The sequence below is a fragment of the Rhinopithecus bieti genome, unplaced genomic scaffold (genome assembly GCF_001698545.2).
Source record: "Rhinopithecus bieti isolate Rb0 unplaced genomic scaffold, ASM169854v2 scaffold_48450, whole genome shotgun sequence".
In the NCBI taxonomy this organism is placed as follows: Eukaryota; Metazoa; Chordata; class Mammalia; order Primates; family Cercopithecidae; genus Rhinopithecus; species Rhinopithecus bieti.
The window spans coordinates 229,130-243,945 of NW_016819072.1; the positions used below are offsets into that span (position 1 = coordinate 229,130).

Consider the following 14,816-nt stretch of genomic DNA (forward strand, 5'->3'; position numbering starts at 1 on the left):
GCTTTATGTGCAGATTCACATTTATAATTATTATCTCTGTATTTTATAGTAAATATATTTTCTTAATTGAAATAAATCAGGCTGGGTGCGGTGGCTCACGCCTGTAATCCACCACTTTGGGAGGCCAAGGCAGGTGGATCACAAGGTCAGGAATTTGAGACCAGCCTGGCCAACATGGTGAAACCCCGTCTCTACTAAAAGTACAAAAATTAGCCAGGTGTGGTAGCATGCGCCCGTAATCCCAGCTACTTGCGGGGCTGAGACTGGAGAATCTCTTGAACCTGGGAGGCAGAGGTTGCAGTGAGCTGAGAGCATGCCACTGCACTCCAGCCTGGGCGACAGAGTGACATTCCGCTTCAAAAAAAAAAAAAAAAAAAGAAATAAACCATAAACATATATATTTTATTAGGCCATCTTTCATGAGAAAGTATTTGGGAGTATTTTGCTCTGTTAGAGAAGCATAGAATTGCATAGAATTGTAAAATTCAGCATAGCTGTTTATAATAAAATTATCAATCTCCTAGCAGTTTCTTCTTCCCCACAAGAAGAGTTATCTTGAAAGAATGTCACAAAAATATTACAGTCCAAATTACAAAAACAAACTGACCTTACCACTTATAAAAGACATCTATCTGGCTTCTGCTTACTCTTGTTGCAGATACCAGATTTCAATGCAAGAAACAATTAGAATATTTTAGGAAATATCTTGACCGGGCATGGTGGCTCACGTCTGTAATTCCAGCACTTTGGGAGGACAAGGCAGGCGAATCACTTGAGGTCAGGAGTTCAAGACCTAGGCTAGGTCAGCCTAGCCAACATGGAGAAACCCTGTCTCTACAAAAATTAGCTGGGCGTGTTGGTGTTCTCCTGTAGTTCCAGGTACTTGGGAGGCTGAAGTGAAAGGAGGCAGACGTTGGTTGTAGTGAGACAAGATTGTGCCACAGCGTTCCACCCTGGGAGACAGAATGACTCTGTCTCAAAAGATAGAATGTTTTAGGAAATACCTAGAATTTTAGGGTGAATATAATCAAATGTTAATAACATACATAACACATGTTCTTAATGAGAGATAAGGATTATTAACTGAAATTAGAGAAAGATTCGTCAAAGAAGTGAAACTTAACATTTGTATAGAGATTTGGCAGTTTTGGAGGGGAGAATAGCATGAGGAAAAGTGAGAGAATGCAGTGTTTTTAGAAGTGGCGGGTCAGTCTTGCTATAGGTCATTCTTTCACAAGGATGATTAAGTAATTGATTGGTGAATACTGGGATGAAAGCCTCAGTCTTGGGTATTGGGAAGACTTGGCCTGTCTAACCTCACGAGTAACACAAAGTAAGGCCTGTGTCTAGTTTCATTATTTTTCTGTATGGATGTTCAGTTGTTTTAGCACTGTTGAAAAGGTGGAATCCCTTCTCCATTAAATTGCCTTTGCTCTTCTATTAAAGATCAGTTGACTGTTTTTGTGTGGGTGTGTTTCTGGGCCCTCTATTCTTTTTTTGTGTGTGCGTGCATGAATTTGCAGTTTATCTGAGAAACCAAACACACACACACACACACACTCTGGTAGTACAGTATAGGAAGTCCTCACTTAATGTCATTGATAGGTTCCAGGAAGCTTTGACTTTAAGAGAAACATTGTATATCAAAACCAATTTTACCATAGGCTAATTAATATAAATCAGTTAAGGAAACATCACCAACCTTCAAAATATAGACCCCCAAACCTTCTAATATTAAACATTGAAACAGATGTGAGTTATACATAAATGTAAGAAAGATTAATAAAAACAAGTATAATTATCATCCAATTTTTGGTGAATCCGTGAATGATGGCAGTAGTAGTGGTGGTGGGTTAAATCAAAGAATACATATTTACAAAACAAAAGTTATTAGAAGCATCTCCTACCATCCTACCACCACACAATTAAAAAAGCAATAATAACATACAAAAGGATTCCCAGCACTAAAGAATTTAATTAGTGAAATAAAAATGCAGTTGAGACCTTCAACAGTGTATTAGATCACGCAGAAGAAAGAATTATTAAACTTAAAGATAGGTCTTTTGAAATAACCCAGTCAGACATACAAGAAAGAAAGAGAGAGAGAGAGAAAGAAAGGGAGGGAGGGAGGGAGGAAGGAAGGAAAAGAAACAAAAGAAAAGAGAAGAAGGAAGGAGGGAGGGAGGGAAGAGAAAAGAGAAGAAAAGAAAGCCGAAATGGCATCTAGGCTACCATCAGGGGAACAGACATTCAAGTATTGTGCATCTCGGGCCTCTCTTTTGTTCCATTGGTTTTTTGTTTGTCCTTTCACCAATACCACACTGTCTTGATTAGATTATAGTAAGTTGATAATGTCATTCCTCCAACTTTGTTCTTCAGTATTGTATTGACTATTCTGGGCCTTTTGCCTTCCCATATAAACTTTAGAATCAGTTTGTGGGTATCTATTGTTGGGGTTTTGTCTGGGAGTATCACATTGAATCCATAGATCAAGTTGGGAAGAATTGCCATCTTAACAATATTGAGTCTTCTTGTCCATGAGCATGGAATATTTCTCCTTTTTTTTTTGTTTAGGTCATCAGTTTTGTAGTTTTCCTCATATATACCCTGTTGTACGTATTTTATTAGATTTACACTTTTTTGATGCTGATGTAAATGAGATACTGTCTTTTTTTTTTTTGAGACAGAGTTTTGCTCTTTCTCCCAGGCTGGAGTTCAGTGGCACGATCTTGACTCACTGCAACCTCCGCCTTCCGGTTTGAAGCGATTCTCCTGCCTCAGCTTCCTGAGTAGCTGGGATTACAGACGCCCACCACCATGCCCAGCTAATTTTTTTTTGTATTTTTAGTAGAGAGAGGGATTCCCCATGTTGGCCAGGCTGGTCTTGAACTCCTGACCTTGAGATCCGCCTGGCTCGGCCTCCCAAAGTGCTGGGATTGAGATACTGTCTTTTTAATTTCAAATTCCAATTGTTAATTACTGGAATATAGGATAGTAATTGAATTGTTACTAACCTTGTATCGTACAACCTTCTAAATAAATTATTTGGGGCCTTCTACATAATGATACCATCTGAAAAGAAAGTCTTAATTTCTTCCTTCCTAATCTGTATACTTTTTATTCCCTTTTCTTACTGCATTATGTGGGACTTCCAGTGCATTGTTGAATAGGAGTGGTGAGAGAGTACATCCTTGCTTTATTACCAGTCTTTCTCATCATTAAGTATAATGTTAACTGTATGTTCTTTGTTGAGATTCTATCAAAGAATCTCTTAACATAAGGAAATTCTGTCTATTTGTTTGCTGGGTTGTATGTTTGCTTGTTTGTTTATTTATTGAGACTGAATTTTGCTTTTGTTGCCCAGGCTGGAGTGCAGTGGTACGATCTCGGCTCACTGCAACCTCTGCCTCTTGGGTTCAAGCGATTCTGCCTCACCCTCCCAAGTAGCTGATTTTTGTGTTTTTAGTAGAGACGGGGTTTCATCATGTGGACCAGACTAGTCTCGAACTCCTGACCTCAGGTGATACACCTGCGTCTGCCTCCCAAAGAGTTGGGATTACAGGCGTGAGCCACCACGCCTGGCCTGTTTGCTGAGTTTTTATCATGAATGGGTATTGGATTTTGTTAAATGCTTTTTTGCATCTGTTGAAGTGATCATAAGTTGATTACATTGATTCATTTTTTTAAAATGATGGATCAGCCTGGCATATTTGGAATAAATCCACTTGGTATATAATTCTTCATACACATTCTTGGATTTGATTTGATAATGTTTTGTTGAGGATTTTTGCATTCATGTTCATGAGACATACTAGTCTAATTTTCCTTTCTTATAATGTCTTTATTTAATTTTGGTATTGGGGAAGTGCTGGCCTCATAGATTGAGTTAGGAAGTATCCCCACTGTTTGTTTTCTGGAAGAGATGGTAGAATACTAGTACCATTTTGTCCTTAAATGTTTGCCAGAATTCACCAGTGAAACCCTCATCCTGGTGTTTTCTATTCTGGGAAGTTATTAATTAATGATTCAATTTATTTAATACATGTAAGCCTGTTCACATCATTCATTTCTCCATGATTGAGTTTTGGTGGTTTGTGTCTTTCAAGAAATTGTTCATTTTATTATCTGAATGATCAAATGTGTGAGCATAGAGTTGTTTGTAGTATTCCTTTATTATTCTTTTACTATCCATGAGATCAGGTGATGATTCTCTTTCATGATATTAGTAATTTTGTCTTTTCTCCTTTTTTTTTTGTTTGGCTAGACATTTATTTTTATATATTTTGAATTCTTCCTCCCCACACAAAAAAGCAACATGTGAGAGAGAAATAGATTAGCACTAGAAGTAAGTTTCAAAATGACCTTACCCATCCACAGAATGCAACTGGATTCATTATCCCTGCCTCTCTGTACTCAACTTGAGAAACCAGAATGATAAAAAATGACATGACTATTTACTGTGAATGTAATCATGTCTCTGCAGTTCAAGTATGATTAATCTTGATTACATATGATTATACATTCTGCTTGAATTAAAGGAAAAATACTAGCTCCAGAATCCTCTGACATTTGTTTATTCTTCCCACAACTTACTTTACTAAAATTCGAATCATGTTTGAAAGATTTGGCCTATCAGGCTTGTGCTGGCTTTTAGCACCAAGAGTGTCATGTTTTGAGAGGTGTGGCTTTCTATGGAAACAAAGATAAAATTGCTCAAAACTATACTATTTTGATGAGTTGCTCATTTCAAAGTTTTAATAGGTGAGTGTTCCTGTTTTTGTAATGCATAAATTGTGAAGGGAAAAGAATGGAGAAAGGTGCCAGAGAACTGGTTTGGGATAATTTATTTAGAGGATGTTTTGTTTTGTGAAAAGGGGTATGGCTTGTATGGTTGAAAGAGCTGCCTTTTTTTTTTTTTTTTTTTTTTTTTGAGACGGAGGTCTGCGCTCTGTCTCCAGGCTGGAGTGCAGTGGGCGGATCTCAGCTCACTGCAAGCTCGCCCTCCAGGTTTACCCATCTCCTGCCTCAGCTCCGAGGTAGCTCGGCGCTTACAGGCGCCCGTCACCTCGCCGGCTAGCTTTTTGTATCTTTTAGTAGAGACGGGCGTTTCACGTGTTAGCCAGGATGGTCTCCGATCTCATGACCTTGTGATCCGCCGTCTCGGCCTCCAAAGTGCTGGATTACACGGCTTGCGCACGCGCCCGGCCTTTTTTTTTTTTTTTTTTAAGTCTTTGCAGTAAGGTTGAGGATGACTTGTTCACTAATTTCATAAGTTTAACAAAATTTAAAGTTTTGTTTGACTACATTATTCTTTGTATTTAGGTACCTAGTAGAACTGGGTTGTATCAAGCCGCTCTGTGATCTCCTCACGGTCATGGACTCTAAGATTGTACAGGTTGCCCTAAATGGCTTGGAAAATATCCTGAGGCTTGGAGAACAGGAAGCCAAAAGGAATGGCACTGGCATTAACCCTTACTGTGCTTTGATTGAAGAAGCTTATGGTAAGATGCTTTGGTTGAAGAAGTTTATGGCGAAGAATTAATTGGGTCATAAACAGTTCAATAAAAACAATACTGCCGCTAGGCACTGGATGAAAAGAGGACTGTTAGAGAAATTGCTGCTTCTGCAGACTGGATGTTGCTTGCATATGTATTTAAGATGTCAGTTTATAATATTAGCTTTCAGATGTAATCCCAGCAGTCATTTCTGTGCTATTATAAAATACTTATGAGATACAAATAATCTTTCTTTACATCAAGAACAGAGATATATGACAAAATATAGTTTGGGAACATATAGTTATGGAATTTCCAATATGTATTGAAGTTTTCAATAAAGATTTTCCTTTATTCTCCATTTTAGGTCTGGATAAAATTGAGTTCTTACAGAGTCATGAAAACCAGGAGATCTACCAGAAGGCCTTTGATCTTATTGAGCATTACTTCGGGACCGAAGATGAAGACAGCAGCATTGCACCCCAGGTTGACCTTAACCAGCAGCAGTACATCTTCCAACAGTGTGAGGCTCCTATGGAAGGTTTCCAGCTTTGAAGCAATACTCTGCTTTCACGTTCCTGTGTCAGACCAGGCTGCCCAGTCAAGTCCTCTTGTGGAGCCCACAGTCCTCATGGAGCTAACTTCTCAAATGTTTTCCATAATACTGTTTGCGCTCATTTGCTTGCCTTGCGCACCTGCTCTCTTACACACATCTGGAAAACCTCCGGCTCTCTGTGGTGGAATACCCTTCTAATAAAAGGGTAACCAGAACGGCCCACTCTTATGGAAAAATCCCTAGGCTTTGGAGATCCGCACTTACATTAGAGTTATGGGAATATACACGTATTAATGTGGCTCCCTTTTCTTGTGGGGAATAAAAGAGGACTCCTCCTCATTCCCTTTAACATGGGGGAAAAAACTGACATTAAAAGATGAGACTAAATCTTTATCTTGAATTTTACACAACTACTTACGACAAGGGAGAAGTTTAGACCTGTTGTGTATACTTCAGAGTACTTTTCATGAGTTCTTCCACAGTGAACCCTTGGATTACCTGGTGGCTTTTTCTAGCCAGATTTGCATTAATCCTTACTGAGATTGGATGGTTTTCTTTCCTCTATTGGCGCCATTCTTCAGATATTAAAAGTTAAACCATCCACTCCCTCACCTTCAGCCTTCAGTGAATGTGCTTTCTAGTTGTCAGGAATGCTGAAGAATTAACACTTTGACTCTTAAATGTGATACTGGTTTGCAGATTTCCTTAGAGCAGAAAGGAGAGGGGCACATATTAATTTGTATTGCTTTTGCTTCTCTTTGGTCTTTTGTGTCTTAGGATTTGGAAGTGGTTCATTTCTTTTGCTGGTATGAGGATTTCGAATACTTAGTAATCGAAAACCATATCCTATAATTTAATAAAAAAAACTAAGGAAGAAAAAACCCTCCAATTTTCCCAAATGCAATCAGTGTAACTAGAGGCTGTGTTTCTGCATTAAAACAAATGTTTCAGGCTTTGTGGTCCTGATCAAGGTCCTCATTAAAAAATTGCAGTTCACCCCAGGTGCTTTCCCCCTCTGTGACTGGCAGATAACACATACTTTTGAAAGTAACTTTGGGATTTTTTTCTTAGGTGCAGCTCGATTCTAATGTTTTCATGCTGCACACAATTCCTTTAATGTAGCGTCCTTATCTGAAAAACATAACCATCTTCTCAACATGACCTGCTTAACCCAAATAAGAACAGTGATCTTACAACCTCATTGTTCCCTAATCATTTTATTTCATCTCCTGCTAGTACTGTGCCGCTTCCCCTTCCCCCCCACAAAAATAAAAACAGTATCTGCCTTCTGGCTCATTTAATGATGACTGCAATCTGTACCTGCAAATGGCGCTTCCAGTACTCTGTTCAGTGATCCACATTTGTGCTTGGACTGGAATGAAAAAAATACGCTTAATTGCCAAGAGAACTGCAAATGAGTTCAATACGACTTCTCGGTGCTAGTTGGCCATCTTGACTCAATGTTGGGATACACTACCAGAGAAGATTTTTTTGTTGATGTGCTGTTCAAGTGAATTCTGAAGGAAAAGGTTGCTCACCTCTGTTTCAGAGCATACCCTTTTAAACCTTTTTAGACTTGTCCTCTTCTAGAATTCATTATAACCCCAAAGTGTAAAAAACTATTTGGAAGTTGCCCCTGACAAGCTATTATACATCTCTGGTAAATCCTGCTGAATGTAAGGGATATTCAGAGCTTTCATACCTCATCATGATGTGATTTAAGCAGCCAACTTATGTGACCTGATTTAAACTTTTAAAAAATCCACTTCAAACTAGAAAGAGTCAAAGACAAAGGACATTTATCAGCCAAGAGTGTGACGCATTCTTCGCATCTAGTCTGTAGTAGTGTCTGTGCTCTGGGATGAATACCGTCTGATGTCTGTTATTGATGGAGCAGCCACTGCAAAACTAGTCAACTCCCATCTATAACTGTTACTTTTTCTAGTGCTGCTTTGTGCTGAGAGAACATTTTAGTTTACTGCACTTGACCTGTAAAAGACTTTGGTTCTTTGTAATTTTAGGGATAAATTAGGTGGTTAATTTAAAGAAGAAATTTCAATGTTGCCTTTACATCACATTAAAATATAACTTCTTTCAGAAGGATACTAGAAGCACTGATTCATAGTAAAATCTTGTTTTAGCTTTGACTTTTTTGTGGCTGTTTTTTTAAATTGTAAATTACTAGTAACATGTCATTTCTATAGGATGTTTTAAATTATGTACTTTCCATTGGATAGTTAAAATAATTTCATTTTATACGCCAATTTGAGTGGGAAAAATACAAAGCACACAGTTGTCTCCCCACATTAGGAACAGTAGTGTGCATTCGGAATTTTTGCTAGCAGTTGCGAGATGTTTCAGTGAATGAATTAAAACAAAGTCTATTTAACTGACGTGATCTATTTTGTGTCTAAAACAGAGGAATTTATCTTGTCCTAGAAGTTCATGAACTATAAGATCTAAGGTTTTTTTTTAAACAATAAAATGATTTTTTCTTAAAGTATCAAAGTTGGAATTGGCTAAAAGTTAAATAGCATAACTCAGATGTGTTGGAACTTGATGGTACTGAAGCAGCCTTTTTGGTAATAGAAATGACATTTTAAGGGGTAACTGTAAATCCTGTTTTTAGTTCTTTGCCTCTCAGATTCTGTTAACTTAAATTCACTGAATACCCTACCACTAAGGCGTTGCTCATTACAAAAGCATGTTAATTTCAATACAGGAAAACTCTTTTGTAGTTTTATATATGGATTGGGGAAGGTGGCTTTGTTTTACCTTTCCTTTTTATTCCCGCCCATCCTCCAAACTTCCAATTTATATTACTTGTAATGAGAACTTTGGTGGGGGAAAAAAATTATTAAGAGAATTTTGATGTAAAGGCATCTGGTATCTGATGGACCAGCAGGTAGATGTGGTTGGATTGAGAAATTCTGGGTAAGGTAGATGATAGAAGAAAGAGATTTTAGGAGACAGAGTTCTCTGTGGAACACTTTCTTTCATGTTCCTGTAACTAATTGTTCAGTTTTAAACGCTTATCTTTGTTAGTTCTGCTTTTGAAAACTCTGTTGCCCTAGGATTGTTTCTTCCATATGCCAGATGAAGGTTATTGGTTCAGTCATTTTCGGCATTATCGTCACAGATAAAAAGATTGGCAATTATCTCCTAAAAAATCTGAATTATTCCAGATTGCTGCCGAATTTTGCCTAAGAAACAATATGTAAGTATATTTTATAAACCAGAGTTTGTCAACCAAATCTTCTGTTGTACGTCTACCCACAGGCAACTTTGAATTTACTTCTCTAGTTCTAAATAAACATTTCAGCGATTTAATCCCCTAGCTTGGGGATGCGTTATGAAAAGGTTATCCTGGAGTCAAGGGGTTTTCTTTCTTGCTAGTTTTGTGAAAATTTTGTATCAACAGGCAAATCATTATAACTTTTTAGGGGTTGATGGTTTTTAAGTATATTGGAAATTGTGGTGTCTAAGGATGATGTTCAGTGAAGAAAAGGGATTCACTTTTAGAAACTGGCATTGTTTGCTTTCAACTTCCACACTGTATGCTAAGTCCTACATTCCAAAATGGTGGCATTTGCAGACAGGTATGCCTATATACATGGAAGTCTCAAATCTGAATTTTTATCCATCTTAATATGACCATTTCTCTGTGTTGTGAGGTGAACAGATTAAATATATATCTGCCAGGTTGGGAAATATTTTGGTCTACCTTTTCCTGTCATCAGAAGTTAAAGTAATTAAAAAAAATTATCAAAGGTCAAATGTGACTCCTACAGTAAGTTGGCTATCATCAAGAATATTCCATAAAATGTTTTATCTATTGTACAAAATTACTGGGTTTATGGCTGGACGTGGTGGCTCATGCCTGTAATCCCAGCACTTTGGGATTACAGGTTATATACAGGTTGTAACAACGGATACCAGGACATCAGAACATGTGATAAAGCAAATATTTATATGCTCATTTAAAATACCAAATTGCTACTGGACATAAAATACATCTGGAACTTGGGGTAAGAAGAAAGAAAAGTAGTGTTCCATTCTGTTTTCAACTAAGGGTAAACAAAGTCGCAGAGTGTTTTCCCTATAGGTCAAATTAAGGTAACTTGTTTTTATTTGATCATCTGTTGTACACCAGATACCTGGCTAAGGGCCTTCCTTTTTTCTCTTAATCTTCCAAATGTTCTTTGATAATTATCACTATATTATAGATGACAAAGTGAAGACTTAAGAGAAATTACTTTGCCCCAAGGTTACAACACTTAGATGGCTGTCCAAGGGAGGGGAAGAGCCCTGCAAATTCTGTGTCTTGAAGAAAGCAGTGGCCACGCAATAGTTCCGTGCCCAGGAACTCCCAGAACTAGACTTGGCAGCCATAGCCGGGCCAGCCTTTTTTGTTGGACCATTCTTCCTGACTCTTCCTCACCATCAGCACCCTTAAAATGATGAAATCAGGCTTAAGTTGCTTTTAGGTTACACAGACTGGAGTTTAGGCCCTCTCAGGCCAAACATCTTTCCTCTTGTGTGGTGCTAAAATTCTGTATCACCAGACAAGTATGGTAACAGGATTTTTTTGTTTTTGGTTTTGGTTTTTGTGCAAATGATTTCAAGTCTAGTAACATAATGGCTAAACAGACAGATCCATTCAAACACACAAATGTGGAAGGTACTGACACAGAAGGAAAGGCTTTGAAGAATTACTGCCTCAGGAAGCAGTGCCATGGATGTGAATTTAATAGTCTACTTCTTTCTTAAGGAATATCCCAAGGAATGTCAAAAATTAAAATCACCTTTTAATGTACTGGTTGTTGAGTATTTCAGCTTTACCTCAAGTCATTCTGACCACTCTACATCCTGCTTCAAAGTGTTCTGACACTTAGATTTGGAATGGCTCTAAGGATTCTTTGTACTTGAATGTGGTCTGTCAGGCCATGGGTGAGTGCCTTGCACATAGTAGACATTCAATAAATACTAAATGAAGGAATTGCATGCATCTTTGTGATGTTAGTAAAGGGTGCTTGACTACAAAAGAAAATTCAAAGGAATTCCTTTATGCTGTTACTTGAAACCAGGATTAACACTTAAGCAAGTGTCTTAACGTGTTTTATATGCAGTTACTTTTCAGAAGACATGATTTGACCTGAAGTTTACAAAATCAAACATTGTCATAACAGAGGTCTGGTGTTTAAAAATAAAGTGTTTTAGAAAAGCTGATGGGTATGTTTGACAGTAAAGAAAAAAATTTATTAGTATCCAACCAGTGTGGAAGCTGCTGGTTGCCTTAGGCTATTAAACGGATTTTTCCTTTTTACATCTTGTATTGGCATAAGTGACAGATGAGTAGAAACAAAGATGATTTATTTCTTCACTCCATGACTGCTGCTTTCTATTTTGTTGAAGAGATTCCACTGACCAAGTATTTTTTTCTGAAAACAACATTTGAGGCAAAACATAGCCTTAGTTCCTGCAGACTATATTGTTGTATCTATTGTACAAAGTTACTGGGTTTATGGCCGGACGTGGTGGCTCATGCCTGTAATCCCAGCACTTTGGGAAGCCAAGGCAGGCAAATCACTTGAGGTCAGGAGTTCGAGGCCAGCCTGGCCAACATGGCGACACCCCGTCTGTACTAGAAATAAAAATTAGCCATCGTGCCACACACAATCCCAGCTACTCAAGAGGTTGAGGCAGGAGAATCGCTTGAATCTGGGAGGTAGAGGTTGCAGTGAGCCGAGATTGTGCCAGTGCACTCCAGCCTCCAAAAAAAAAACACTGGGTTTACAAGTTTATTAAAGATAGCTTGAATGATTGTTGCCCCATTTCACTTGCATTTTGAAGGAGTTGTTTTCTCTCATTTTAAATTAATATAATCATTTCTATGATTGCTTTTTGCAGAAAGTAAAATTACTCATTTAATTCTTCATTCATATCCACTTAACCTGCAGAAGGCCAATAGAGTTCACTGGGAGTCCTCAATAAGGATCACTGCTTTACCCACCACTTGGGCCTGGCATCATTAAGACACAGTGATGGATAAGGAGAAAACAGAAACCCAAAAGACCATAGTGGGTGGTGAGAGAACGGGACCAGGTTTGAGAGAGACCTGCTCAGGCTGAGGTGTAAACTACCAGTGTGTGCAATGTTGCAAGATTAAGTTATGATTATGAAGAGTGTCCTCTTGGGAAGTCAAAAGTAGTAGTTTGCTGGGCACAGCCCCAGAGTTTACATTTGGAGATCAACTAACACCTGTGAATTATTTTACTGCCCCTTTCACTTTTAAAATGTCCCAGTTTAGATAATGTTATGTGGCCACTCCATATTTAGCCCAACTAGATTTTCATACACTGGCTAATGGTCTTAAGCAACTAGGTGTATACATAGTTCTATTAATGCTTGAGACTGGATTTGGTAGTCAAGAATTGCTATGAAGGAAGTTTGAGACATTCCTTAATGTGGGAATCACTACCACGCCAGTTTGGTCCAACACACATAAAAAAAAAATTGTTTTTAAATTAAGAAATTGCCCCATTTGTGGCAACACATCTGTTGAGATATTTACAGTACTGAGGGGCAAGGGAAACACACCTTTAAACTATATTAAGAGACTTTATTTCTAAGATGTCTATGGGAAATTTAAAGAAACCTAGTTGATTTCTATAGTGAGGAAACTTCCAAATCACGTAGATGGTAAAGATTAAGGGCAGCAGAAATAGAAACTGTTAATGAGACCATGTAAGAAATTCTGCTTGGCCAACCCTGGCAATGTAGTGAAACTCCGTCTCTACAAAGTTGTTTGTTTTTTGTGTTTTTGAGATTAAGTCTTGCTCTTGTTCCTCAGGCTGGAGTGTGATGGCTTAATCTAGGCTCACTGCAACCTCTGCCTCCTGGGTTCAAGCGATTCTTGTGCCTCAGCCCCCCGAGTAGCTGGGATTACAGGTGCCTGCCACCATGTTTTCAATTGGTGCAGTTTCTAAACTTCTCAGCAAAATCACTAATCCAGGCTAATGGGAAGAGAAAAGCAGCAGCAGGGTTTAGTTAGAACTGAACTTTAAGATAATGCTGAAGGAAAAAAAAGTTCTAAAAGTGTTAACAAGGGAAGGTCCATGGAGACCTTAATAGCTAAAAAAACAGTCGTAATTTAATGTATAGAAATAAACCATTTTAGAGTCCTTCTTATTCTGAGGACTACCTCACTGTGTTTATACAGTTAATATGCACTAGCTAAGACTAAAGTATTTGTCCATTCTTGTTTAAATTTCCCCCTAGACTGGTAGGGTCTTAAAGTAACGATGTTTTAACTACAGTCGGTTTATTACAGGTGACCTAAGGGTGCCTGTTGTGCCTTATAAAGGCAAAGACTTTCAATTATCCCTAATAAGTATACAATAGGAGACCCTTTGTTTCCAAGTGCTTTTAAATTCTTGACGCTGATGAGACATTTGCATCGTGACCGGCCAGCAGTAAAATCTTTTAAGCCACGCTTTTTCTGCTTCTCTTGGGCACTTTTTTTTTTCCCCAGACGGAGTCTCACTCTGTCGCCGGGGCTGGAGTGCATTAGTGGGATCTCAGCTCACTGCAGCCTCCACCTCCTGGTTCATGCGATTCTCCCACCTCAGCCTCCTGAGTAGCTGGGACTACAGGCGTGCGCCATCACGACCAGCTAATTTTTGTATTTTTAGTAGAGATGGTTGCGCCATGTTGGCCAGGCTGGTCTGGAACACCTGACCTTAAGTGTCCCGCCCGACTAGGCCTCCCAAAGTGCTGGGATTACAGGCGTGAGTGCTCGGCCTCGGGCACTCTTTATTGAGCAACTACAGGTTGGAGAAACTAGTAGGGCTTCCAGTTTTTTGGTAAACCTATTGTTTAAAAGTGTCTGGTTATCAGATTCCAGTCGTCTTGTTTCCGCCTCAGATGATAAAACTCTAAAATTATGGGATATGAGATCTGGAAAATGTTTCAAAACACTGAAGGGGTACAGTAATTATGTCTTCTGTTGTAACTTCAATAGCATGTATATTTTATACACTTTCATTACCATTAATCATCTCCTAAAACTGGGGAAAACTTCTAAAGCCTCCTTAAGAGTAACCTTACCCATCTATTACCTTATTGCACCAACCTCTTTGTCCTTTTCTGTTTCAAGCAACTTTGAGATCCCGACTTCTCTGTGGAAGCTTAAACCGTAGGTGGTAAAACGTCTGCTCGTTACTCCCAGCAAAACACCGGCTTTTAAAGGCCCCCAAAAGACATGTTTCTTAACCTTTACGAAACTTTTACAGGGGAAACGTAAACCAGGAATTTTACAATCTGGTATAAACTGTCACCCGCCCCCTGTGACTCTATCGCCACACACGCCACCAGGCTCCACACCACAACAAACAGGAGGCAGCGGAACCCACGCAAAGCAGGAGCTTCCCCCGTTTCCGGCGTTCGTGTGGATCTACGTTAGCTGCCATTTAGGCATCTTATGCGTCAAGTGTGGGCCTACGCCTGCAGCTAAGGTAGGCATAAGCAAATGTAGTCCTTCTCTGTGACAATTTCCAAAAAGAAACAGTCTTTGAAGTGACGATCCACTGCTTCCCACAGTAGCCAGTCAGGTCTGGCACAAACCCCGTCCAGCTACTGCACTCATCCAACAGGGCAGTGGCTTTCGCATTTGAAGGGCGGGGCGAAAGGGACCGGAAATGAACTTCTGCAACTTTTTTGCGCAGGCGCAGATGGCCGTCTCCCATTGGTCACCTTGGCTCGGT

The 14,816-nt window shown here is 39.0% G+C and overlaps 1 protein-coding gene across 3 annotated transcripts in view; it reads left to right on the plus strand.

Annotated features, from left to right (window-relative positions):
• KPNA1 (karyopherin subunit alpha 1) overlaps positions 1-10,868 on the plus strand; it is a 101,788-nt gene extending 90,920 nt beyond the window's left edge. For all 3 annotated transcript variants that reach the window (XM_017858199.1, XM_017858197.1, XM_017858198.1), the window contains 2 exons: positions 5,323-5,501; positions 5,863-10,868. In XM_017858199.1, coding sequence (XP_017713688.1) covers positions 5,323-5,501; positions 5,863-6,050 — 367 coding nt within the window. In that variant the 3' untranslated portion in view covers positions 6,051-10,868. The remainder of the gene's footprint in view (positions 1-5,322; positions 5,502-5,862) is intronic.
• Positions 10,869-14,816: the final 3,948 nt, after the last annotated feature.